Below are 26,948 nucleotides of genomic sequence, written 5' to 3'. Positions count from 1 at the left end.
GCCACCGGTAATCAAATGCACAGTTTTCCGAAAAATATAAAACTATAGAAAAATTATAATCAGGATTATTTGCAAAATTGCTTTATGTATACGCCTACAGGTTCAGACTACACAGGGTTTGTTTGTGGTCTGTTTCCATGGAAACATAGCTATAGACACGAGACTATGAAAAGGTTGCTTGTTTTCTTTTTTTCATTTTAGATGGATTTCACATTTTTGTAATGTAAAGGAAGACCGTAAGATTCTTAGGGCCCTATTCCATCGGACAATTATCGTTCAGATTATCGTTAACTCGTTCGAATCTAAACGATAATCGTTCGGTTGAAATGCAGTTAACGATTAACGACCGAACGAGAAAACGCTGATTGCTTTATAAGACCTGGACCTATTTTTATCGTTGCACGTTCGCAAATCGTTCGCATTGAATAAGACGTCGTTCGCAGTAGATACGAACGCAATAGCGAAGAACGATCGCAAATACGATCATAAGTAAACGATCATCGTTCCATGGAAATGAGTGAACGTTTTCAGGTCTTTCGCAATAGCGGTCGTTTGAGAATGTTAATCGTTAACGATTATGTGAACGATAGTCATCCGGTGGAATAGGGCCCTTAATTGAGCCCCACTCCTTCTCGTTCCTATGACTCTTCCAGCCTTATCACTATAGCTTCCGCAATTAAACAGATATTTCTTACTTTTTTTTTTTTTTTTAATTCTTATTCCAATTTTCTTATTCTTATATATTTTGTTCGAGGCACTATTTTTATACAGTGCTTGAGTTCCCTATACAGTATGTGTATCCTGGTAATAAGAAGTCAGAGGATCAGCCTACATTCATTTACTAACATGATTAATTTAGCTTCTTTTTCTGGTTGAAAGCACCGAACTTGGAGATATGACATATGACAGCTCAACTTAGTTCACTGACATCTCAGTGATGGGTAGAGGCACAGCTTACTGCACCAATACCTCTCTCCTGGCATCACAACATTAAGGCATTGTTCACATCACCCACTATTATCATGGGTAGTTCCAGTCATTTCATCCTTTGCTTCTCACGGCATATGGAGCCGGCAGCTGTGACTGCATGAATGGGACTGAAAAATATACTTTTATTGCAAACAAATGGGAAAAGGAAAGAAAGGGAAAAAAATCAACAATGCTCAAATATTTTTCAATTTGTTCCACTTCTTCTACCAGATAAAAACTAAGGTTTATATATAACCTATAGTGATGTGCACAGGGGTTGGGGGCAGAATACCAGGCGTCTTGCAGATGGGCTATTTTTTGTGTGGTATGAAAAGTTGTCACCTGCAGTTTCATTGAGATTTTGTTAAGGTTCACTGCGTTAATCCGATAGCTATCTCCTCAGGGTGTCTCGGAATCTATATTTCATTCCAGAGATGGAGCTGCACAGTGTAACGTTCAAACCGTGAATAGTAACCGGGATATCAATGGATAAAAAGATTAGGGCGATATTTACTTTTCATTTGTAGGTCATGTAAAATCACATTGAGTGCAAATCTCCAAACAGACAAAAACATGCAAATTTTACAGGCTAAAAAAGGGGAAAAAAGTAAATGTTACACAAGGTGTGTGTGTGTGTGTGTATATGTATGTATATGTATACATAAATAAATATAATTTCTATTTATTTATATTTTTCTTATGAAATAGCGCCACTCTGGTCATTGGGTTCTGTCTGGTATCGCAAAGCTGATGAATAGTCATAGCAAATGTTTGTAACACAAGCATAATAAGTTTGTTTCATATAGAAATCTGCTGTCCATATACTATTTAATGATATATAAATATCAAACCCTTGTTTCCAAAATCTAGACTGCCCAGGCCTGAGCCTACTACTAGAAAAAATTATTTGCACTAAAAAATTGTTTCTTTTTACATTGCTTCACTAAAGTTATACATCTTTGTATTTCATCAAAAGGATTTTTTTTTTTTATATATTTTTACAGTTTGAAAATGGTTGACTTAGGAACTGTAGGGCTGCTCAAGCCCCTGGTCCCAGCACAGATAAATACGGAGCCTCCCCTGTTGTCTATTTTAACACATGCTAGATAGATTAATAGATATTATACCAGGAAAAGCCGCAAGTGTGGTTAACTGCCAAATACTGTTCTCTCTAATGCAACATGCATTAGAACAGACATAAAAATGTGCCAGGAGCAGGGCTTGAGCAGCCCTGCAGTTCCCCACAAAGCCATTGGTGGTAGCAAACAGGCCAAGTTTTCCCTTACATCTGTTCCTCAATGTAACCAAAAAATAAATAAATTAATAACATATACATGTAAATTATCTTTAATAAAGTTATACAACAAAGCTGTATAACTTAATTGAAGAAATGTAAAAATTTTTTTATTTTTTTACTGAAATAACAATAATAATTTTATTTAAATACAACAAACATATTCCACAGCACTGTAGAATACCCCTTTTAAATCAGTCAAGTTGTCTTCTAACCTAGAAAAAAAATGGTGGTTTTTCACTGATACTCACTGTGGTTTCTTCTCTAGACTGCTATCAGCAAACCAAAGCTGCAATAGCTGAGCACTTGACACATCGTAATAAACTTGTCGACATACTACAGAAAAAGCAAAAAGAAGAGCGATTAAACTTCCTAGCCAGGGCTGAGAGATCTGTAGATGCGGACCACTTTATAACGGTAAGATTGCACATTATAAGGATTTTACTTTCACTGATGACCTTTGTAACATATTGTCATTACTTCATTTGCCTTCTGCTGTTTTCTATTTGATTACAGAATTATGGTGGGTTCATACTGAGGAATTCTCGCAGATAATATCCGCGGAATTCCGTCGGCTGTCTGCGCGCACGGCCGCGTGCCCTTCCGCTGGCTCAATAGACACCATTCTATGGGCCGGCGTATTCCGCTATCCGCCGAAAGAAGTGACATGTCATGTCATGACATGTCAAGAATGGTGTCTATGGAGCCGGCGGAAAGGCGCGCGGACAGCCGACGGAATTCCGCGGATATTATCCGCTAGAATTCCTCAGTATGAACCCACCCTTATGTGGTAACTAGTGTATCCTGACTACAAACAGTCTCCTTTTGTAGTCAGGGTCTGTCATTAGAAGTCACTGTTGAGTCAGGGATTCGGAAGTTTGGATTTAAACTGGCACATCTTTTTAGTGTCAGACTTCTCTTTCCATTCAGAACACATACTAGGCATGTCTTGACCAGGTATGAGGGGTTCTGGAGAAATAGCTGTCGGACGAATGGCAGCTGTTGCATGCATGTGTGTGGGTACCCTTAGGCTTTCTTTGTGATTAATCCTGCAGCTATATCTTTAGGTGGAAAACTACAAATAAAATTTTTAACATTTTATGTACGTTTTAAAGTGCCACTGTTATATTTTTCAAAATCTAAATCAACAGTAGATGTGATATAAAACAAGTTTGTAATATACATTCATTTTTTCTTTTTGTTGTTGTTATCATGCTGTAAAACAAAGCTGAACTTACCAGAAATCCAGGTCCAGTCTCCTGAAGGCCGATTTTCTGACTAAACACTAAACACAGGAATTCCGGCCAGTACAGAGAGTCCCAGCTCAATGTGTCCATCAATCACATGACTGCCTTCTCTCTGTGAGTGCTCAGATGGCCTGGGATACACACAACGTCCTGTTTTCTGACTGTTTCCTTTTTTTTGAGAAAAAAAAAGTCAGAAAACAGAAAGTGCTGTGTTTTCCATGAGAACTAAAAAATAAATAATAATAAATGTATATTGCAAACTTGCTTTATATCACGTCTACTGTTTTAGATTTTGAAAGTTATAACGACAGTGACACCTTTAAGTAGAAAGAAGAAAGAACCATAAAAGAGTGTTCTTTTTTTCTTCCAAAGACAAAAAAAAAACTGATTACCGGCAAACGGTCAGATCACTATAATAAAGATGCGTTCCATCAAGGCTACTGCCATTTGTGCACGCACGCTTCTTCCAGCCTCATAGTAATGTACCTTCCAGCCACGTTATTGTGAGACCGGAAGAAGTGTGCATGCGCAAAACAGCCATAGTCTCAATGGAACTCAGCTTTGTTATGATAATCCAACCTGTTGCCGGTAATCTGTTTTTTGTTTTTGGAAGCAATAAGGAGCACCGAATGGTGAATGGCCAATCTTTCATGGTTCTTTCTTCATTATGTTTAGCCATGTCTACAGTAGAGCATGACCTATATAGTCCAATCTATCACATCTACCCATACAAGAGCTTAAGAGCCCAGGATCTCTGGTCAGGCAGAGAGGCAGTGCCAGATTTTCTGCTTATTTCTCTTACATGAACGTTGTACATTTTAAGTGTTTAATGTTGTAAACAACTTCCTTTAAAACTGTTACTGATCCAGGAGTATCATAAACTTGTAGAAGATCAGAGAGAACTTCAGGGTGCGCTGGAGGATGAAGAGGACTGTAAAGCCATTGATACTGTTGCGGAAATCTGCAAGGTAATTTTTTCTTTTGTAGCAGACCTCCATGTTCATCTTCCTGCCGTGTACTGTTTGTGACTACACCAGAATTGTTGTCACCAGCAAAGCGTGACCTCTATTGCTAAGCTGCAGCACAAACATTTTTAACCATGTGATCAGCAAATACTAAGGCTGAAAAATGATGATGAGCAAATCTGACTACGGTATGGTAGTGTGTAGACTCACTGACAAAAAAAAACAATGTGCTGCAAACAATGTGTCAGATTGCTGCAAAACTCGTCCTGCAGGTATAACTCAGGTAGATATGTAACTGACTACAGGTGTGTTCTGATGAGACAATGGGTCTTGCTACAAAAGGGCGTTAAAGGCTGTCCTTCAAAAGGATCTCAGAAGCTACTTTAAGGTAGTGTACATCTTGGTGAGAGATCATTGACTGCTAGTCTCTACATTACACTCAAACGTTTTCCCAGTTAACAGACTATGAGAGGAGGCAGATCACTGGACTGAGATGATCAGGATTGTGTAGTGATCACTGGTTATGTCAGGGGAAACACTGGCACTGGACAGCCCAGACAGTCTATTGGGAGCATCATTATATGAGCATTTGTAGGACCAGCTGGCAACCTCTTGGGCAAATGTGCCACAGGATGCTATATGAAACCTGTACAGTTTTCACCATAATAAACTTGTTTATTTGCCCATATTCTAATTCTGCAATTCACCTTTGCTTCCAAGCATGTTTGCACATAATCTAGGGTGAAAATGTCTTCCTGTTTTCTGTGCTTTCCGATACAAACGTTCATAACTACAGGCTGAGGACCCATGCATGCTGTGTGTACAAGTGTACATACACTGTAATAAGCCATGTATGGTTATCAGTACACTACAATGAGCCATGCATACTATATGTACAGTTATCCTTACATTGTAGTAAGCCATGCATGTAATGTATGGTAATCTTTACACTGTAGTGATCCTTGCATGCTATGCTTATTGTTACACTGTAGTGAGCAGTGAATGCTATGTGTACAATTATCCTTACATTGTTACATGCTATGTGTACAGGTATCCATACACTGTCATATGTTATACGTGCTATGTGTACAGGTATCCATACACTGTCATATGTTATATGTGCTATATGTACAGGTATCCATACACTGTCATATGTTATATGTGCTATGTGTACAGGTATCTATACACTGTCATATGTAATGCATGTTATGTGTACAGGTATCCATACACTGTCATATGTTATATGTGCTATGTGTACAGGTATCCATACACTGTCATATGTTATGCATGTTATGTGTACAGCTATCTATACACTGTCATATATCATGCGTGCTATGTGTACAGGTATCCATATACTGTCATATGTTATACGTGCTATGTGTACAGGTATCCATACACTGTCATATGTTATATGTGCTATGTGTACAGGTATCCATACACTGTCATATGTTATACATGGAATGTGTACAGGTATCCATACACTGTCATATGTTATACGTGCTATGTGTACAGGTATCCATACACTGTCATATGTTATATGTGCTATGTGTACAGGTATCCATACACTGTCATATGTTATGCATGTTATGTGTACAGCTATCTATACACTGTCATATGTAATGCGTGCTATGTGTACAGGTATCCATACACTGTCATATGTTATTCGTGCTATGTGTACAGGTATCCATTCACTGTCATATGTTATGCATGCTTTGTCTACAGGTATCCATACACTGTCATATGTTATGCGTGCTATGTGTACAGGTATCCATACACTGTCATATGTTATGCGTGCTATGTGTACAGGTATCCATACACTGTCATATGTTATGCTTGCTATGTGTCCCCGATGATTGGAGAACAGCCAATGTTATACCAATCCACAAGAAGGGGAATAGAGAAGAGCCCAGTAACTACAGGCCAGTGAGCCTGACATTTGTAGTAGTGAAAATGATGGAAACTCTTCTAAAAAAGAAGATAATGGATCACCTAAGAATCAACAATCTGATGGATCCAAACCAGCATGGCTTTACTGAGGGCCGATCATGTCAGACTAATCTCATTGATTTCTTTGATTATGCCACAAAAGTGCTGGATGAAGGTGGCGCTGTGGATATCGCCTATCTGGACTTCAGCAAAGCTTTTGATACAGTTCCCCATAAAGAGCTGATAGAGAAGTTGGAGAAAATTGGACTAAATCCCTGGATAGTTCAGTGGATTTGTGGTTGGCTGAAGGAGAGATATCAGAGGGTTGTTGTTAATGGTGTATATTCTGAGCAGAGACTGGTTACAAGTGGTGTGCCACAAGGGTCTGTTCTGGGTCCTATTCTTTTTAATATGTTTGTAAGTGACATAGGAGAAGGGTTGGTAGGTAAAGTTTGTCTGTTTGCTGACGACACAAAAGTGTGCAATAGGGTGGATATTCCTGGAGGTGTCAGTAATATGGAAAATGATTTAGCTTTGCTAGATACGTGGTCCAAACAGTGGAAATTGAAGTTCAACGTTTCCAAATGTAAAATAATGCACTTGGGGAGGAGGAATCCTCTATCCGAGTATCACATGGGCAGTACTGTGTTGGAAAAGACTTCAGAAGAGAAGGATTTAGGGGTAATGATTTCTGACAGCCTTAAAATGAGTCACCAGTGCAACCAGGCGGTGGGGAAAGCAAATCGTATGCTGGGGTGTATAGCTAGAGGTATAACCAGTAGGAAGAGGGAGATTGTGATCCCGCTGTATAGAGCTCTGGTGAGGCCACATCTGGAATACTGTGTCCAGTTCTGGAGACCTCACCTAAAAAAGGACATTGATAAAATAGAACGGGTCCAAAGACGAGCTACAAAAATGGTGGAGGGTGTAAGGCATAAACCATATCAGGAAAGACTTAAGGATTTGAATCTGTATAGTCTGGAGGAAAGACGGGAAAGGGGGGACATGATTGAAACCTTTAAAGAGTCACTGTCGTATTTTTTTTTTTGGCAGAAATCAATAGTCCAGGCGATTTTAAGAAACTTTGTAATTGGGTTTATTAGCCAAATCTGCCATTATCTGCATGTAAAAAGCCTTTTCCCAGGTCCCCCCCTCCTTCCTCTTTTTCATCCACTCTGAAAAATCAGAAAATTGTGACTTGTTGCAGGAGACGTACCCAGTCTGCTCTAGGGAGAGGGGAGGGGGGAGGAGGAAGGAGGGAGTTAGCCGGCAGCAGAAAGCAGATAACAGAGGATTACAGGCACGGAGCTGGGTGACAGCTGTAATCCGAGCTCAGACAGGTCACTGGTGATGGTCACAGCAGATATCCCGTGAGGGATTTGTAGATTAACTCTTTGTTGTCCTGTTTTGGTCTTTTCCTTAGCTCTCTCCATAGGAGAACAATGAAGACAGGGGGGAGAGCTTCAAACTGCTTTTTCATGATAAAAATGCATTTTTCGGATAATAAACCCAATTACAAAGTTTCTTAAAATCGCCTGGACTATTGATTTCTGCAAAAAAAAAATTCACGACAGTGACACTTTAAGTATGTTAAGGGACTAAATAAGGTTCAAGAGGGGAGTGTTTTTAGTAAAAAACTGAGCTCAAGAACAAGAGGACACAGTGAGAGGTTAGTTGGGGGAAAGATCAGAAGCAATGTAAGAAAATATTATTTTACTGAAAGAGTAGTAGATACCTGGAACAAACTTCCAGCAGAGGTGGTTGGTAAATCTACAATAACAGAATTTAAACACGCCTGGGATAGACATATATCTATCCTAAGATAATAAGGAAGAAAATACTAAAAGGGCGGACTAGATGGACCCAGTGGTCTTTTTCTGCCGACAATCTTCTATGTTTCTATGTTACAGGTATCCATACACTGTAGTAAGGTTGTTGGATGTATATATGTTGTTTTTGTTGTTTAAAGGTGCAACAACCTCATTAATCCCTGCACATTTCATGTCCTCAAGGAGCTGTACACAGGAGCCTCACTGACATTTGAGAAGCTGGTGAAGAAGCTGTTTCTCCAGACACTTCCCGAAATTACTAACTTGACTTTAGTAGAATGTGAAAGCATGAAGCACGAGATGAGAGATAATCTATCCATTGAACTTGAGAAGGCGGAAAATGAGAGGAAGACAAAAATCAAGCTCTTCCAGGAGATGCTGGTGCAGGAGAAGCAGGTAAATGTTCAGTAAGAAGAACAATGCAAAAGAACGGAACGCTTCTGTTCAGTATGCGAGAGACGTGGCTGACATTTACATAAGCGTCTACCGCCATCTAGTGTTACTGGCGTTGTGTACAGAGCTAGCCACAATATTAGTAATAGATGCTGCGGACGGTTTGTTTGTAAGTACAGTACACACAGGAGGAAGTGTGTGTGGCAGAAAAATACATTCAAAGCTGAAAACCTGATGATATCTATATTGCTTGAGGTTATTATTATTATTATTATTATTATTATTATTCCTGGAAATGTATGAATATTTTGACAACTAGGCGTTATCATTCTCCGTGTCAGCAATGATTGGACAATCGAAACTCCATTTTGTTTTTCATTTTTTTTTTCTCCAAACTCTTAAGTTTTAGGGTACGTCCACATAGGTTTACTGGGTTACTATTGCATTCACTGTATAAAAGCGATGCATTAAGTCCCCTGTCATGGAAGCTACATGTAGTTGGGTTATCTTTTAAAACTAGGACTTGTACCGAAAAAAAGGAGTGTTGATACAGCTTAAGATGTATTACCTAGAATTTTTAACCTAAAAATAATTTTATGACCAAAGCGAAATCAAAGTGAATCTGCCATTTGCAATTCACACTGCTGACACTAATCGATAGCTGTTAAGGTAAGGAGAAACATTGTATTTTTTATATGTCTGTGAGCAAGAAAATATTGAGGCAGAAAGATTAACTTATGGAGGGGCTGCCGCAGTGAGTTTTGTATCTCACCCTGTAAATGATTGGTTTAGACCTTACACTATATTGCTCTACAATGTCCTCCATGCTGCTGCTGCTGAGTGTGACCTATAGAGAGATATGGGAACAGGATACTTCATTTGTGTGTGGACAGTATATATAGGAGACCTCATAGAGGTCAGGCTCCACCCTCAAGCATAGTAACAACTGAAAATTTGAGGTGGAGCCTTTAGAGGGGAGAACTGGTGAAAATGCCATATATAAGTTATATAAGGGCCCGGAATAGTGCCTCTCCTCATGTACAAACACAGATTAGTCACAGGTAGTATGGTTCTCTTGAAGGGACTAGATCATACTACAACCTTCCCAGTTCAGGGACAAAGCGTCTCTCTTTCACTTTCCTGTATAGGAGAATAGCAGCATGTTTTTCTATACAGTTTACCTTGTGAAATGACATTTATACAACCATGGGGAGGAGGTTGTAGTCTATCTAAGCTTAGCCTCCAAGTGCTGCTCTGTGATACATTTGCATTCACTTTGAGTCTGATGTATGTGTAATCTCCTTCTGTCTTCATAAGCAATGCATTAAGTGCGCTCTGTTAGTTACCGTTGGTCCCATCAACAGGTTGCCGTACTAGCGGGTGAAGCTTTATGAGAAGAAATACAGTATACTAATAAGAATCCCTTGAGAGCTGCTGCGTGATAAGCTAGGAATTATTCCTGCCACAAATAAATTGACATTTCCTTTGTTAATTTGTTCATTCATTTACATTCGTCAGGGGTGATTTGTTTTCCCTTTTCTGTCCCCGCTAAGAAGCGGATGACATTAATTCTCAGGTAGCGGCAAGCGTCAGAGAGATGACAGGTGTTACTAAGCAGAGAGATCCAGACGTCTCCTGGCTCTGCGCAATGTCTAATTAACGTGATTGTTGGGAGAGATGTAATTAATCCTGTCACATATTCTACTCGGTATTAGCGGTGACTTGACCTATGACTAAATACAAATGTTAATGTTAAGCACGAGTCTTATTACTGGAGAAATAACATTTACTGTATGGCATAACATGGTGTACGTAGCGTAAATCCGCTCCCGTTGATGCAAAGGTTCTGGTTTTTCAAAGTCACATTTGGCCCTGGTTTTATATAGCCAATAAATGGTCAATAGGCCAAGCTGAGGTGATGGTTGCTAAGTCCTGGAGTCACAGGGGCTTGTAAGGATGGGGGTGAGATGCAGTTGATCAACGTTTAGACCCTTATAAAATATATAAAATTTTTTACTTTGTTGTACTTTGCTTTTTATTTGCTTTAAGTAAGTAAATGTGTTTAACATATGCCTTTAATGTTCATTATTGCCACTAGATGCGGCTGTAGCACCATAGACAATATAAAGGTAGTAAGCAGGAGGGAGGTCAGTGTGTGTCAGTGTGTGACTTGCTCTAATGTAATTCGGATGCATTTTTGTATGCATAAAGATGCATCTGTATTATGGTACCGTGAATTTAACCTGACTGAGCCCAATGATACACAGATGCCCCAAATAGTTCTGTACCATCTAATTGGATGGTAAAATCCATCAGGGTCTGGAAGAAAGTAGTAAGGCGGAGAGGTGGGATCTCAGGAACGAGAAGAAGACTGGCATAGGATCAATATGAATCTCCTCCTGCTTCATGAAGGAAGTGGTAGTGATAGAGAAGTGGTGTAATTGGCAAAAATGACTGTCAACCCATTAAAAACTGCTGACAGATCATTATATTAGTAATTATAATAATAATAAAAAATAATAATGATATTATTATAACAGATTCCACACACTATAGAGCAGTGCTTCTCAATTCCAGTCCTCAGGCCTCAACAACAGGTCATGTTTTGAGGATTTCCTTGGTATGTCACAGGTGATATAATTATACTCAGGTATTAGCACAGGTGTCCTTGAATGGGAAATCCTCAAAACATGACCTGTTGGTGAGGCCTGAGGACTGGGAATTGAGAAGCACTGCTATAGAGGTTGGGGGATTAAAACAGTCTTCTGATTGATCACTAGTACTGGTACTAATCCCAAGCACGGTCAGGTCCATCTGAACCCAAGCGCGTGGTATTTGATTACAGGTATTACCGGTGGTTGCAGAAGTTGGATGCAAACCTAAGTCTGTCTGGGAAACATGGATGCAGCCATAGGCCACTGGCTGTATCCATGGTTTCCAGGACTCCCTAGGGATGCATCCAATCCTTCAGCCACCAGTAATCAAATGCCACATGCTGTGGTTCAGACGGACCCGAGTGTGCTTGAGGTGATCTCAGCTCATGTCACTAGAACTGCTACTAGGGAAACAAGCTCAGAGTGGGCACTTATCCTGAACGATTTACTACCTGGGCACTTGCGATGGCCGTGCTTTGAACTCTATATGACATTTTATGTCTAGCAACCTGCATAGATGCCCACCAATCAGCCTTCAGCCTGGCCTCAGAAGTATCAGCATACAAGATCTTAGATTATTCTAATCAGGGATGTAACTAGAAATGCCTGGACGATGTGGCAAACTATTTATTCCACAAACCCGTCAAGTGTAGTCAAAACCTGTAACATTTAGCTGCAAGTGCTTCTCAGGAGAATTTGCAGTTAAAGGGACATTTGCGGCCACCAGGTGCGGCAAATGATTATGGCTCAGGTTGCCCAGAGTATTCAAGGAGCAGGCCCCATGCAGCGGTGCATGGCTGCTACAGTGGTAGTTATGCCCCTGATTCCAATACAGGATGTTTAGTAGTGCCAGTGAACTATAGCTAATGTATAGCTACTGTCTATAGCTACTGTATGTGCACTAGGAGCATAGGATCAATGTACATTGCAGTCAGTACGGGAGTTTGAAGGTCTAAGGTTGGCCATACACATAGGATGAATGCTGATTTTGGCAGGACTGATCACCGAATACATAATTTGGTTGTCTGATGTGGGAAAGAAGGGTCTGGCTTGGATTTTAACCTAAAAAAGGCAAAATTGGCCGCACATCTTTGGCTCTGTTCACACTGCAGGTTGCACGCCACCCATGTCCCAAGGGTGCTATATAAAGAGATCATTTGGCTCCTATCTGCCCAGTTGTAGGCTCATTCAGCCCAAGAGAGGCCATTGCTAGTGTGAAAATGCTAGAGTAGGGACCATGTCTCGAGGACTCCTTAACGTGGCGACATGGTACCCTCTGTTTGATCAAATAGTTTGCTAAGATCCTCACTTTTTTAATATCTACAGAGTAGGTGTTTACCGTGTGTACGCTGGGAGGAGTATATACGGTAAGCCCTTGCACCTGTGGGTTGCTGCTGCACCTTCTGTTTTTTTGTTTGGATTTTAACCTGCCATAGTCTGTTGTTTTCTCTATACTATTCATGCATGCTTGGCTGAGCGTTCATTTGTACAGAGGAGGTGGGGGTGGGGGGAAATAGCTGTCACTCAAACAAGTGTTCAGCTAGCAGCTACCTAATATGTATAACCAACCTAACGCAAGTGATGGACTCCCATTGTGATCCCTGATTCTCACATAGATCCATGTAATATGGCTTATTTCCCCGACATTGGTTATGATAACATCTCTCTCCGCTATGTCCTGCATCTTAATCATTGCATGAAGAAAAAAAAGCAATTACCTGGCTAATATTAGGGTTAACAGCCGGCGATGAAAAAGCTTTGCATAATCAGGCACATTGCAAATAGACTTTTGCAGTCATGTCTCACATTGTATTGCATGAAGATGTCTTTTATTCAGGAGATGAATGATGCATAAGGATGCGGTGTGACCGGTCAGGCACACATTATCCCTCTCCTTATAGAATACAAAAATCTCCATTTCCTGAAATCCCTCCATAGAACCTGTTACTGATCATTTACTTCATTTTGCAGTTTTATAGCGTTGCCTCTCTTCTTATGTTTTCACAGTCTGTGCACAATACAGCCGCGTACCCGTCGGTGGAATTTTTTATTTTTTTTTATACGTTTCATGTTGCCCATTATATAGTCTGGTGATCTAAATCTCATTGTGCAGTAACAGGCAATTATTGGCAATGGTTTGAAGGATAATATCCGAAAATGTATCCTTACTAAAAAAAATTACATTACAAAAGAAAGGTGTTATCGGAATTGCAAACTTTTACTAAAGAAAGTCATTTTACACAAATAGATTTTCCACCGTAAGAGTAAAATGAGTCTTTCATGGTCTATAATCAAGCTGAGATAGTGGTGAGAGTCTTAAAGGAACATTAAAGCTTGAAATGAATAATAAAATAAAAAAGAACAAAGATCTGGTCCTGACAGCTAGGTTCTCTTAAAGGTAATGGGTGTTGGTGTTCCTAGTCTCCAATAGCAGACAGAGAAGTGGGGGAAGGCTCTTTCTGTATCCCTGTAGTCCTGATATAAGTGATTACAGTGCAGCTACATCCAGTGACCCACAGGTGGGATTCACTTTCCCACATTTTCTGTATCTGGCTAAAACTGTCATTATGACTTTTCCTGGTCACAAGTCGTTACTTTTGTGTACCACATAGTAATAGTGCCCTCCTTTTTGTCCCACTGAAAAAATAGTGGCTCTTTACTGTTCCCATAGTAGTAGTACCCCCTTTGTATCCATACAGTATTGGTGTCCTGCAAATTATGTCCCCACCTAAAAATGATGCCCCCTCTTAGTTCCCCCACTTAGAAATGATGTCTTGTTAGGGCCCCTACAGCTCAAAAAATGGACCAAAGAAAAGGCTTTCTTCATTGGCATTTTTGTCTATGGAGTAAATATCTTCAAAGGGCTATTCTGTAGTATAAAGTAGTTTTTGTTAAAAAAAAAACAGGGATAGGTTAAAGCATGGGTGGGGAACCTGCAGTTCTCAAGCTGTTGCAAAACTACTGTGCCTGGACAGCCAAAACCAAGGCTTTTTCTGTCCAGGCATGATGGGAATTGTAGTTTTGCAACAGCTGGAGGGCCACAGGTTCCCCAACTCTGTGTATAAGGGGAACTGACAACAAGTTAGACTCTAATCTGCTGTTATGTACTCATAGGGCTGGGGATGCTAAGAATGAAGGTAATTTTCTTACTTTTATCCTTAATGTGATTAATATTGAGGCGATTGGCAGGATAAATAGAAGAAGGTTGTGACACCTAATTTACATATTCATCAAACAGAGAAAATTACTTTTATTCTCGGAATCCCCGGGAATATAGCACCAAGTTAGAGTCTTCTAATCCGCTGTTAGTTTGTATGTATTCATTATTTGATAGGGCAGCAGTAAAGGATGTGATGTGAATGAGTGTGCCATAATTTAGACTAACTGTAACCTAGAGCCAGGGGGATGGGCGGTGTGTTCACTCGACGCTGTCAAAGCTTTTAACAGCATCGAATGGGCCTTTCTATGGGCGGTGCTGGACAAAATGGGGTTTGGACCACAATTTATCTCTTGGATCCAGTTGTTATACTCCTCGCCCTGTGCCCGTTTGAAAATAAATGGCGGCCTCTCTGCCAGATTTAACTTGCAGCGGGGTACACGGCAGGGGTGCCCTCTGTCGCCGTTGCTTTTTGGATAGCCATAGAGTTGCTGGCATCCCTGATCCGTGGTCACCCAGGTGTTCGTGGTTTTACTAGGGGTCTCCAGCAGGAGAAAATTGCGTTATACGCAGATGATTTATTGCTGTATCTAAATGACACCGATGCATCTCTGACCACGGCTATTAGGCTTATTGATGACTTTGGTAGGTTCTCGGGACTATCCATTGGTCGGGACAAGTCGGTGCTGCTGCCGCTGGATGTAGACGTAGAACACATGCCTGTCCTCCCCTTCCCTCTTAGGATTGTCAAGGAATTCAAATACCTTGGGATCGTGATCTCCAAGGATATTAGGGCCTACGAGAGACTGAATCTTACGCCAATTCTATCTAAATTTCAAGCCAAATTGGGGGTGTGGCGTAAGCTCCCTCTGTCAGTGGTGGGATACTCCAATCTGATAAAAATGGTATGGATGCCTCAATTGCTATATGTATTGCACAATTCCCCGATATGGATCCCAATACGTTATTTTCATAAAGTGCATAGTTTATTCAGAGACCTAATATGGGGCTCCCAGCGCCCTTGTATAAAGTTAGAAACCCTACAAAGAGCTAAAACATCAGGGGGGTCAGCAGTGACCAATGACATGATCTATTTTTTAGCCTCCAAGCTGCAGCATTTTAGAGGATGGGAGACTGACGTGCTAACAGACCCTACTTCCTAATTGTTGCAGGCCCACTTTGGTACAGGGAAGCTGTTTGAGGTCCTGGAGGCCTTCCCGGTTTTTCTAGTAATAATGAAAGACACAGAGACTATTTACATGTTTTTAATCTTTATTACAGTGCATTTCCTTTTTCAGAGGGATGTTTTCCATGATATGTTGGATGTTGCCAATACGATTTTTGTACTGTTTGTTGAGTTTTGTTTTGTGCAGGGACTGGCCTATTGTGCTGTCCTTCCCTGTTGTTGTGTGTCTCTAAAATCTAAAACTTTCAATAAAAACTATTTGATTAAAAAAAAAACTGTAACCTAGAGGTATCTGCAAAATTACTAATAATTTTATAATTTTTTTCTGCCAATTATATTTGTAAGAATCAACTTTTTTTATTTATTTATTTTTTTTTTTTTCCATTTAGCTGTGGACAAAGGAACAGGTCCGTTCCTCTGCACTGGACAGATATGTGTGCGAGGCACAGCAGAAAGTCGTCCAAGGGGTCCTTATCCGACTAAGTGGTCTCAATGAGGAGTAAGTGAGCGGAAATGTGCTGAATGTTCACATCTTATGATATTCTCTGAAGGTTTTTATGCGTTTCCTTAGACCTTGTAAAGTGTACTTAGACCTATAATTGTTTTATACTTCTGTATATAATTTATTGCTTTTTATATATGTCATTAGAGGTTGGAGCTCTGTAATGCTTATTTCATGCCCTGGTGCTTTATTCCTCTTCACATATAACTAGCAAAACCTATATTAACTCTCCATAGACATAAATGAGAGGCTCGTATGCAACTGTGTGGACTGAAGACAGACCTGTCCTCTTAGTGGAGGCCACCAAACTAGATCTGTCTGAAGGGGAATTGAGCTCTGTTCACACTTTGCTTTACATTATTGTAGATTTCTAAATACTTTAGGGCATATAAGTTGAAATATGTATGGAGAAGTAGTACACCACCCATAAGACTACATGGGCCCAAATTGTACCATTGTATGCCTCTGTTGCATGTTGTTTTTTCTTCCATGGGTCATACAGAATAAATTGTAGCATGCCCTAAACTTGTATAGAATCAGTCTGATCCACCATATATGTATACAGTATATTTAGAACACTCTTGCAAAATGGAATACAGATCAGGCCAAAAAATTAATGGGGTTATCCAGCATTCGAAAAACATGGCCACTTTCTCCCAGAGACAGAACCACTCTTGTCTCCAGTTCTTGTGTGGTTTGCAGTTAAGCTCCATTCACTTCAATAGAACTGAGTTGTAAAATCTACACCCAACCTGGAGACAAGAGGGGGACTGTCTCTAGAAAAAAGTGGCTGTGTAACACTGGATAATAATAATAATACTTTCCTATGACTTCATCTGTTGGGGCATCCTCCTATATAAATCATATGATCAGCTGATCCCAGAAAATTCTTGGATTTGACCAACACATGTCTAATGTGTATGGGGGTTTTAAAGGGGTTATCCAGTAGAGATGAGCGAACCTCAAGCATGCGGTGGCTGCTGAACTTGGATAAAGCCCTAAGGCTATGTGGAAATCATGGATATAGTCATTGGCTGTATCCATGTTTTCCAGACAACCTTAGAGCTTTAAAACCCCCATACACATTAGACATGTGTTGGTCAAATCCAAGAATTTTCTAGGATCAGCTGATCATATGATTTATATAGGAGGATGCCCCAACAGATTAAGTCAGAGGAAAGTAGGACTGGACTTTGAGCTTCCTGATCCTTTTGATCTTGGCAAGGGGGGAGATAAGCCATCAGAGCAATTTTGAGATCCTCTCTCCATTCTGAACACGTGAATTCATAGCCTAGTCGGATTTTTTCTTTTTTTTTATGTAAAAAAAAACAAAAGCAATTCTTCTGTTTATTTTCCTTCAGTTCCAATAAATTCGCTCTTCAAAGGCACAAGTTCTTGCTGAAATGCGTCCTGCGCACACTCGATCTGCGGAACATCGCCATGGCAACCTTGACCCAAATGAGAATGTCAAGGAAGATTGTCATTGTCCAGGAGTTGAAAGAGCAGCATGCCCTGGAGAAATGCAAATGGCATTTACAGGATGAAGAGCAGTGGCAGACGCAGAAGGAGATGGTAATTGCAGATGTTACCTTACCCTGCCCAGGTGCTATGTCCGCTCCTATAGTAAGACAACAGCGGCATTAGGAATATATAAGATCTCTGCACTAATAGTCCGCTGCCTATACGTCATAACCAGTACAACAAGTGGGCACATATAGCCATAGGGTTGGGTGTAATACTTTCAGGTTTTTTTCCCCTTCGCGAATTTGCGAATCTTCCTACTTTTGTATTTTTTACTTTGGGGACATGATAGGAGACTTGTTGTCTGGTAACCCGTGATGAATTCTCATCATGAATTAGCGATATTGGGTGAGATTTATCAAACATGGCGTAAAATTAAACTGGTTCAGTTGCCCCTAGCGACCAGTCAGATTCCTCCTTTCATTCCTCACAGACTCTATGGAAAATGAAAGGTGGAATCTGATTGGTTGCTAGGGGCAACTGAGCCAATTTCACTTTACACCATATTTGATAAATCACCCCCATTGTATGTATATGTAAGCAATTCTTCGTAGATCTATGTTGTTGTTGTTGTTGCTTACTCACACCTCCAGCTCTACTGTGCCTTTTAATGAATAATGAAAACACATAAATTAACAATACTTTACTCTATCAGATCATGACACATTATTCCAAAGATTTCATTGGAATAATGTAAAAATGCTTCCGTGTCTGAATATTGCTGATACAAACTTGTTATGGCGCCCCTTGGTGTTCTTTTGATTCCCTTCTTAGTACGTCCACTTAATGTATGCAGTGCTGGTGGTCACACATGCCCAGTAGTAGGCCAGCCTATAAGAATATGTGCACGAGATGCAGCTTCTTCTCACTGGAATTAGACACATTAGGAGAGTGAATCAAAAGAACACCAGGGGCACTATAAGAAGCATGTAACAGCAGTATCTCCACACAAGATCATTTTTCCTAAATTATTCCAAGATTGCCTGGTATAATGATAATTGTGATACATACTTCTTAAAGGCGTTTTCCTATTAGTACATGGCATAACTAAATCATAATAATTTAAGAGATGGTATTGCCTTTTTTACTGATGAGAGCCTAATACTTTGTTCTTTTGTAATCTCTTTCTATTTTGTAATTTTTTAAATGTAGTTTTTAGTGAATGGGGACAGCCATTTTGCCAGAGCTGTTTGTCATAGCATTTAGAGATATGCTTTACAGTAAGCCCATGAACACAGGCAACAATGGAGCTGACCCCACTCACTGGAATGGAATGTGTTCTGGAATACCCTGTCAATAGGTTATTTCTCTGGGAGGAGAAGGATGCCCTCTGAGCTTAAAGGTGTATTCCATTCAAGTAAAATACATATTAAATCCCCCCCCTCCTGGATACTATACACAATTCATTCCATACATTTCATTACCTTTTCTGTGTCCTTCCCCAGTTCTGAGCCTTCTTCTTACTGCTGAAGAGAGAGAAAACTGTATATGAGCTGTTTTCTCTCCCCCCCCCCCCCTCAGAAACTAAAACAGTGTCCCTGGCTGCTGTATCTGGAGAGTTAATCACAGTAAGCTTACAAGTAACTTGACCCTAGATTAACCTTCCCGCATTAATGAGTGCAGGGACTCAGTTTACATGAGCTGTCTCGGAAAGGAGGGGGGAGGAGGGGGAGACGGAGGAAACAGCTCTTGTGCAGTTTTCTGTGTCTTCAGCACAAAGCAGCAGCTCAGAACTGGGGGAAGTAGACTAATAAGATAATGACATGTATGGAATAAATTGTTAATCTTCAGGTGGGGGAATGATTCAGCATGTATTTTACTTGGGTGGAATACCCATTTTAAGCCACTGACCTATCTCTAAACTGGTATCACCTTTCACTGTAATCCTGTGTGTGATGATAATGAGGGCACTTATCTGGAAAGTGATCCTTACAGAACAGACAGTTTCAGCGTCATATAGGACCTAGTGTCTAGAACAAAAACTGCTAAATTTCCTAATATTGAACATAGCCATAATGGGGCCTGAGAGTAGAAATGTCAATCACACTGCAACTCCGCCCACAAAGAAGCTTCTTACCCCAACTACCTTTTATAAGATTTCAAAAATAGTTTTTCCTTTGGCATGTCACAAGTAAAGCAGCAGTATGCACCTCCTATACATGTATATAATGTGCTTATAGCTGTATATGTTTATGGCGGTAACCCTCTACTTGCTGCAATATGTATAGAATATTCTTGTATTTCTTTTATGAAGGAAGCTCACATCTTGGAAGAAGAAAACAAACTGGAAGAAGAGACCTGGCAGGCACGCAGCGATTTCCAGCAGCAGCTGCTTTTAGATTTGACAGATGCAAATAATGGGATCCGGCAGCACATGGAGCGAACAATTGGACAAATGCTCATACACCATGCACAACAGGAAGCGGCAAAGACCATGATGGAAGATAATGGCGAGTTTAAGGTATCGGTGATGTGCTAGAGCTCCCACCATCTGAAAATGAACCATCACATTAGCAGACCCTTTATCTCCGGAGATCGCTTATCTGGCTGTTCCTTTCCTATAGTTAGTGACTCACATAGATGCAATGAATCCTCATATATTGAGGTGTCAGATGCTGGAGGATTATTTTGGAATAAGTAAAAAAGTCAATGCATCTTCTAGAAATGGTGCCATGCTTTTCTATAAAGTCAAATGAATGGAACTGAGCCACAATACCAGGCACAGACAGGGGACAAGAGTGGCACTGTTTCTGGAAACCGGCATTAGAGATGAGCAAAACAAGTTCGGGTTTGAGTCGATCCGAACCCGAACGATCGGCATTTGATTAGCTGGGGCTGCTGAACTTTGATAAAGCTCTAAGGTTGTCTGGAAAACATGGATACAGCCAATGACTAAATCCATGTTTTCCACATAGCCTTAGGGCTTCATCCAAGTTTATCAGCCACCGCTAATCAAATGCAGAAAGTTCGGGTTCGGATGGACTCGAGGTTCGCTCATCTCTAGTCGGCATCCATGTTTTTCTAATGTCATTCAAGATAAATGGTTAGTGAGAAAAAAACAAAGGGGAAAAAAAAAAATATATATAATATATATATATATATATATATATATATATATATATATATATTATACACACGCACACACACACAGTGGTACCTTGGTTTAAGCGTAACTTGGATTAAGAGTTTTTCAAAATTGCAGCTTGGTTTAAGATCTCCCTGTACTGGATGGGAGTGGGGGAGGGGTATGGCCTGCACAAGGTGGTCTACAGCACTGTACTCTGACCCTCACCTTCCAAATCATAGCGGATCCACTTCAGGCTGGGGCTTGCATCAGGGGACAGGACTGTGGAGGTAATCTCTCCATAGCTGTAACCCCTCTCTCCCTGGACAAAGAGTGCTGCATGTATGTGCCCACATCTGCCCTGCTCATTCCTTCATACTCCCTGCAGTCTCTGTCAGCCCTTGTGTTTCCCATCCTCTCTATTCCTGTTATAATGTGCCTGTACTCACACTAAGCTATACACACTGCCACTATAATGTTCCTGCACTCACACTAAGCTATACACACTGCTGCTATAATGTGCGTGTGCTTACACTCAGCCATTCTCACTGATGTATAGAAAAGTTTCTGTCACTGTCCTCCTGCACAGCTCAGTGATTTTCACTTCCTAATTGGTCCATGTTGAACACACACCCCTTCCCCATTGCTGTCATGTGACCACACAGACCTCTGACAGCAGCCCTGCTTCTCTATTCTAGCCTGTTGTACTACGCTACTGCATTATGGGGATATGCATCTCCATTCTGTATCTACAAACTGCAGCTGTTTTTTTTAGGTTTATGCACTTACTATACATTATACTCCACATGCTGATTGCTATATTGTACAGTAACCTTTGTTCAGATAAAAAAATAATTATTTTTTGTGGGAAAATTTGCTTCGGTTTATGAGTGGATTTAGATTACAAGCACGGGCCCAGAACGAATTATGCTCATAATCCAAGGAACCACTGTAATGTAATATATATATATATATATATATATATAATTTTTTTTTTCACATTGATTGGCAGCAGTAAGGGGCAACATGGCACCTTTTGCTTTCAACAATAGTTGCAGAAATTTAAAGGGGTTGTATGAGCTTTATAAACAGTGCCACGGTGAACCATAAAGGTATGCATGTAAACAACATATTACATTTATTCCAGATTCCAACAGGTTGGCACATTCTATTTTTGACCTTAAATGCATTTTAGCTTGAGGAAATAAATAAGTGAACGTTGTCCAGATGGCGTTTTCTGTTCTTGGACAAAATGAAATTTAGTCTTCCTTCCATGGATGGAATTGTACGTGAATTTTCCACTTCACCTCCCAGAATGTGCACTAAATGCAAACAAACTGTGTTTCAGTATTTTCTCTTTTGACCTTATTGAATGGCAGGAGCGACTGGTAGAAGCAGCGGTCGAGAGCGTGTATGTCACGAGCAACGGCGTCAACAAGTTAGTCCAAGGATACCATCAAAATATAGAGAAAATATTAAAGGATCACGAAAAGGAGAAGAGTAAACAGCTGAAGGCCGTGAAAGGTAAGATCTGAGCACTGAGTAAAGAGTTGTCAGGTCTTGAACTGGTGATCAGTGGTTTGTACTAATATGTACCAACAAGGGGATCATGAGCGCAAACCTGATTTCTTTTGTTATTTGTCTCCAACACTTCACAAATAACCTGGATCTGATTGACTTCCAATGAAATAGTTAGAAGAGATGGAAAAATGTTGGCAAGTAGTGGTATAAATAGAGAGAATCATTGGCAACTTTAACTTGTTTTCACCTACAGTACAACAATGTTGTGGCACCATGAGCTGAGCCCAGCTATCAGTGTCCGTCATTGGAAATCACTCTGATGGCAGCTGATTAACCCTGTAAAGCCATGGTCAGTAGTGACTCCCATTAGCAAAACAACCACATGGTGCTAGTCAGGGTGCCCGTCATGACAGCCAGAGGCCCTCTGAAGGCCTCCGTGGCTGCCAGTTTTGATCTCCTAGTTACAAAGTGGCTACAAAGAGCATCTCTCTCTCTCTCTCTCTCTCTCTCTCTCTCTCTCTCTCTCTCTCCCTCTCTCTACCTCTCTCTCTCTACCTCTCTCCCTCTCTCCACATCCATGCATTTCATAGACAGACCTTATTTCCTAGGTTCCCCCCATACATTACATTTGATAACTTGTGGTGCCCATTAACACCCTGCAATCTGCTTATTTTTGGAAAACATGCTATTTAAGGTTTTAGTTTTTCAATAAAATATTTTTTTTTTTATACAGAAAATGAATCAAAGCTGAGAAGTAACCACAAACTTGCCAAAGCCAAACCCAAAAAACCTCCAGAACCTTCATCAAGTTATGATCTACATGAAAGGTTTGTGAATTGATCCATGCTATTTCCATTTTCAACAGTTTTGACAACTCTGATAATAAGGCATTTGGTATGGAGTTATGCAAAATGGACATCCCCTTTAAGAAATATAACGCAAGTCTGCCTACCATGTGGTCTTCTCCGGAGACTGTAATAAGTAACCTCAAATGCACATGGAAATAAATCGTAATGTTTAAGTGTCACTGTCATTTTGCAAAACTTTTGACATGTCAAAAGTTTTGATCAGTCCAAGTCTGAGGGTTTGTACCGATCGGGAGATAGAGCAGGGAGAAGACTGTGCTAAGCACATCCCTCTCCCGGCTTTGTGTCACATGATCAGTTAGGCTTATAATACAGCTCTATGGAGCCGACTGATTATGCTGACACAGAGTGGGGAGACGACATGGTCCTCTCCCTGCTCGTTCTCCGGATCAATACTGGTCTGAACTCTCAGAACTGGACCAATCAAAACTTTTGACGTGTCTCTATGACATGTTTTCAAATCTATAAACCATCCTTGACAAAATCCTGTGTACTCACCTGTATCTATGTGATGATATGTAAAAGAAGTCTTGATAATAGTGTCGTCCTGTGTTAATAGACTTATTTCTGAACAAAAGCAATTGCTGGAAAAGCTCCGACTATTCCAACAGCTTCGCCTGGACTCCCTGAGACAGAAGAAATCTGTGCTATACCTTCTACAAGGGAAGCTGGAGAACAAGCTGAAGGTAGCCTCTTTTGGTGAATAAAGAGGAAAACAATAAGATATTACTTCCTGCCGCTCCAAAGACCTCTGTAGTTTTTCATGTAATTTCCTTTCCTCCTTTTAGGATGCAGAACAGGAGTTCATTGCTGAGCTGGCATCTATGGCCCGGATCCGCCTCACTGACAACAATTCTTCAGTGAACAGGAACGTACATTCCGGTCAGTAGCTGGAACATATGTTAATTGATAGAAGGTTCTGTTTTGTAGAATAGAAGAACCTTGAGGTATTATGGTTTATGTTCACAACTGGTGTTTAGCAGCAAAGGATAATGTTGGCGCATATTACAAGGCTTCGTTTCTGGATGGTTGCATATGGAAAATGATATCATGTATCCTCATATATAACAGAAACGTGGCACGGCATGCTTGATAGTAACTGTTCTCATATAAGACACAGAGTCTTGATAGTTGCCCTTCACTCTAGGTGGCACTAAATACTTGAATGTTTCAGGATATCTTTACAGAGACCACAGGCCAGTGTTGCCTTTACTGTAGTTTGCTGCGGGAAGTTATCTATCCTATATTGGAGGTAGTGGTTACCATGCATCAAATATAGTTTCTGTCTGTTGGTTTATCACGTAAATCAATTACCAACTCCACCATAGAATTCAGTGATTGCAAAACTAATTCTTGTATGACTCAGGGTAAGGGCCCTATTACACTGAGCAATTATCTGACAAATCACGTTGATTCAGCGGATCATCGCTCTGTGTAATAAAGACAATGATCAGCTGATGACAACGATCATGTCTTTTGGTCCTGACCTGAAATCATCGGCCGCCGACCACGCATTGCTACGAGTGATAGTGATGCACAGCCGACAGCTGATGAATCTGTAAATAGGATAATAAAGTTCATATGTTACCTGTCCACGCTCCCCAGTGTTCTCTTCGCTTCTACCCTCAGCTTCCAGCACAACTTCAGAGCCGGTCTCTAAAGTGAAAGGCTGCTCAGCAAACCAGTGATTGGCTGAGCGGCCTGTCACTTCACAGACACTCTAAAGTTGCACCAGCAGCTGTGGGGAGAAGCGAAGAGAACATCGGGGAGCTTGGACAGGTGATGTATGAACTTGCATCACTAACTATATTTATATTCAGCCATTGCTGCACGATAATCAAGCCCTGCAATCTAGCAATTTGGCGCTCATTTACGATAGTGATGGGGCCGTGTAATACGGCCCCAAGTTTTAACTGGGTAATTATGAATCGAAGCCATTCTAAATTGTATAAATAAGTGCAAATGGGAAGAAAATCATCTATGTACCTAATCCAGACTCTTAAACTTAGGATCCTATTCCACGGGCTGATGGAGGCCCGATCAACAATGTAAACGAGCGCCTATCTGCTAGATTGGTGCTCGTTTACTGGGCCTATTCCACGGCCCGATAGTCATCTAACGAGGGCTGCAGGGACATCGTTACCGATGTCCTTGCAGCCCTTGTTTAAAGATCATACCTAACCAGGCATACCTAACCAGGCTGCAGGTCTTCTCCTGCACTCCCGGTCCCGCGCGCAGCAGCAGCAGCTTCGGAGCGGCCAATCATTGGCTGCGGCGGTCTGTCAGCTCAGACAGGCTGCTCCGAAGCTGCTGCTGCGCGCTAAGGGCCGGGAGAAGGAGAAGACCTGCAGCCTGGTTAGGTAATGTATGATGTTTTTAAATCGTCGGTCACCGGCCGCGCACCGCTATTCCACATAGCGATGCGCGGTTGGTGCCCGATGATTTTAGGTTTTCACCTAAATAAACGATCAGCCGATGACACGATCATCAGCTGATCATTGTCTCTATTCCACGGAGCGATAATCGGCCGAATCCGGCTGAATAAGTACATAAACTTCTCCTCAACTTCACCAATGAGTTTAGTTTGACCTATAATGGATTCCAGAAAATGCATTGTTTTATAGTATGTCGCACTTCTCCATGTCAATGTCTTAATTTTTTCTTTAAAATCCTGAGAAGCAATCAGATACCTTCATTCTTATTGCATCATTGTCTTCCCAAATTAGAACCATCCGGAAAGGTCCCCTCCATGAAGAAATTGAAATAAAAAAAAGTGGAGTTGTTTGCAGAAGAAACTGAAGCTTGTTGTACAACTTTACACATAGACAAGAAAGTACTATTTAAGTGCACCCAAACTTCTCTATGGTACTAGTCTCTGTGAGATCAATACTTTGCATTTTGATGCAAAGCTTTACATTAAAGGATTGACTCCTGAACACCACAGAATTGTGGCAAGCCTGCAAGACGCAACGCACAGAAACCAGCAGCACAAAGTCACCAGGCATGGCTAGATTTTTAAGGCTATGTTCACACGTCTCTGCCCGGATCCGGCCGCAGGGTTCTGATGCGGGTGCATCAGTGCGTGCCCGCATCAGAGCCTCCCACAGCACACTATGAAGCAAGCGGCCGGAGCGTATACGATGTGTATACGCTCCGGACGGCATCCCATAGAAATGTAGGCAATGTTCCACACTGCATAAAGTATGGCCGTTGTTGCTGATCGCAACAACGGCCGTACTTTTACGTAGTGTGAACATAACCATATTAAGGCAATCTGATTTAGGCTATTAAAAGGGGGTTTCTAATGCAAGCAGTCTGTTTTACTGCAGTCTCCTTTGCTATAAAACATGAGACCGCCAATGTGCAGTGGTCGACAAGGGCCTCATGCTTGTCCTTAAACCTTTTTACAGTTACAGGAGAAGTAGCTGCTGTACTGGCTGGTCTCATGTGTTTAGAAGCCTTCTTGCTAATAACTGTGTCAGCTAAGTGTTTTCAGGGAGGTGACTCCATCTGTCGCATGGACAACACCGTAAAATAAAAATTCCAGAAACAGTGGGGGAGATTTATCAAACATGGTGTAAAGTGAACCTGGCTCAGTTGCCCCTAGCAACCAATCAGATTCCACCTTTCATTCCTCACAGACTCTTTGGAAAATGAAAGGTGGAATCTGATTGGTTGCTAGGGGCAACTGAACCAGTTTCACTTTACACCATGTTTGATAAATCTCCCCCAGTGTTTCTGCAAACCCATGTTGTCTTGACTGAAGTCTAATCAGTGTCACTGCAATGTAATTGCAGGGTGCCAATCGGTGCCATGGTAACCAGAGGCTTTCTGAAGGCCTCCATGTCTGCAAT

The 26,948-nt window shown here is 40.9% G+C and overlaps 1 protein-coding gene across 1 annotated transcript in view; it reads left to right on the top strand.

Moving 5' to 3' along the window:
- Positions 1-26,682, top strand: part of EVC (EvC ciliary complex subunit 1) — a 65,041-nt gene extending 38,359 nt beyond the window's left edge. Inside the window, exons 10-20 of the mRNA XM_069977399.1 lie at positions 2,532-2,680; positions 4,380-4,478; positions 8,414-8,626; positions 16,010-16,119; positions 17,484-17,694; positions 19,898-20,104; positions 22,087-22,231; positions 22,962-23,055; positions 23,654-23,780; positions 23,883-23,976; positions 25,821-26,682. Coding sequence (XP_069833500.1) covers positions 2,532-2,680; positions 4,380-4,478; positions 8,414-8,626; positions 16,010-16,119; positions 17,484-17,694; positions 19,898-20,104; positions 22,087-22,231; positions 22,962-23,055; positions 23,654-23,780; positions 23,883-23,976; positions 25,821-25,861 — 1,490 coding nt within the window. The 3' untranslated portion in view covers positions 25,862-26,682. The remainder of the gene's footprint in view (positions 1-2,531; positions 2,681-4,379; positions 4,479-8,413; positions 8,627-16,009; positions 16,120-17,483; positions 17,695-19,897; positions 20,105-22,086; positions 22,232-22,961; positions 23,056-23,653; positions 23,781-23,882; positions 23,977-25,820) is intronic.
- The last annotated feature ends 266 nt before the right edge of the window (positions 26,683-26,948 follow it).

Source organism: Dendropsophus ebraccatus, chromosome 7 (assembly GCF_027789765.1).
Source record: "Dendropsophus ebraccatus isolate aDenEbr1 chromosome 7, aDenEbr1.pat, whole genome shotgun sequence".
Lineage (NCBI taxonomy): Eukaryota > Metazoa > Chordata > Amphibia > Anura > Hylidae > Dendropsophus > Dendropsophus ebraccatus.
Note: the sequence above shows the minus strand (reverse complement) of the source record. Positions and strands in the feature narration are given on the sequence as shown.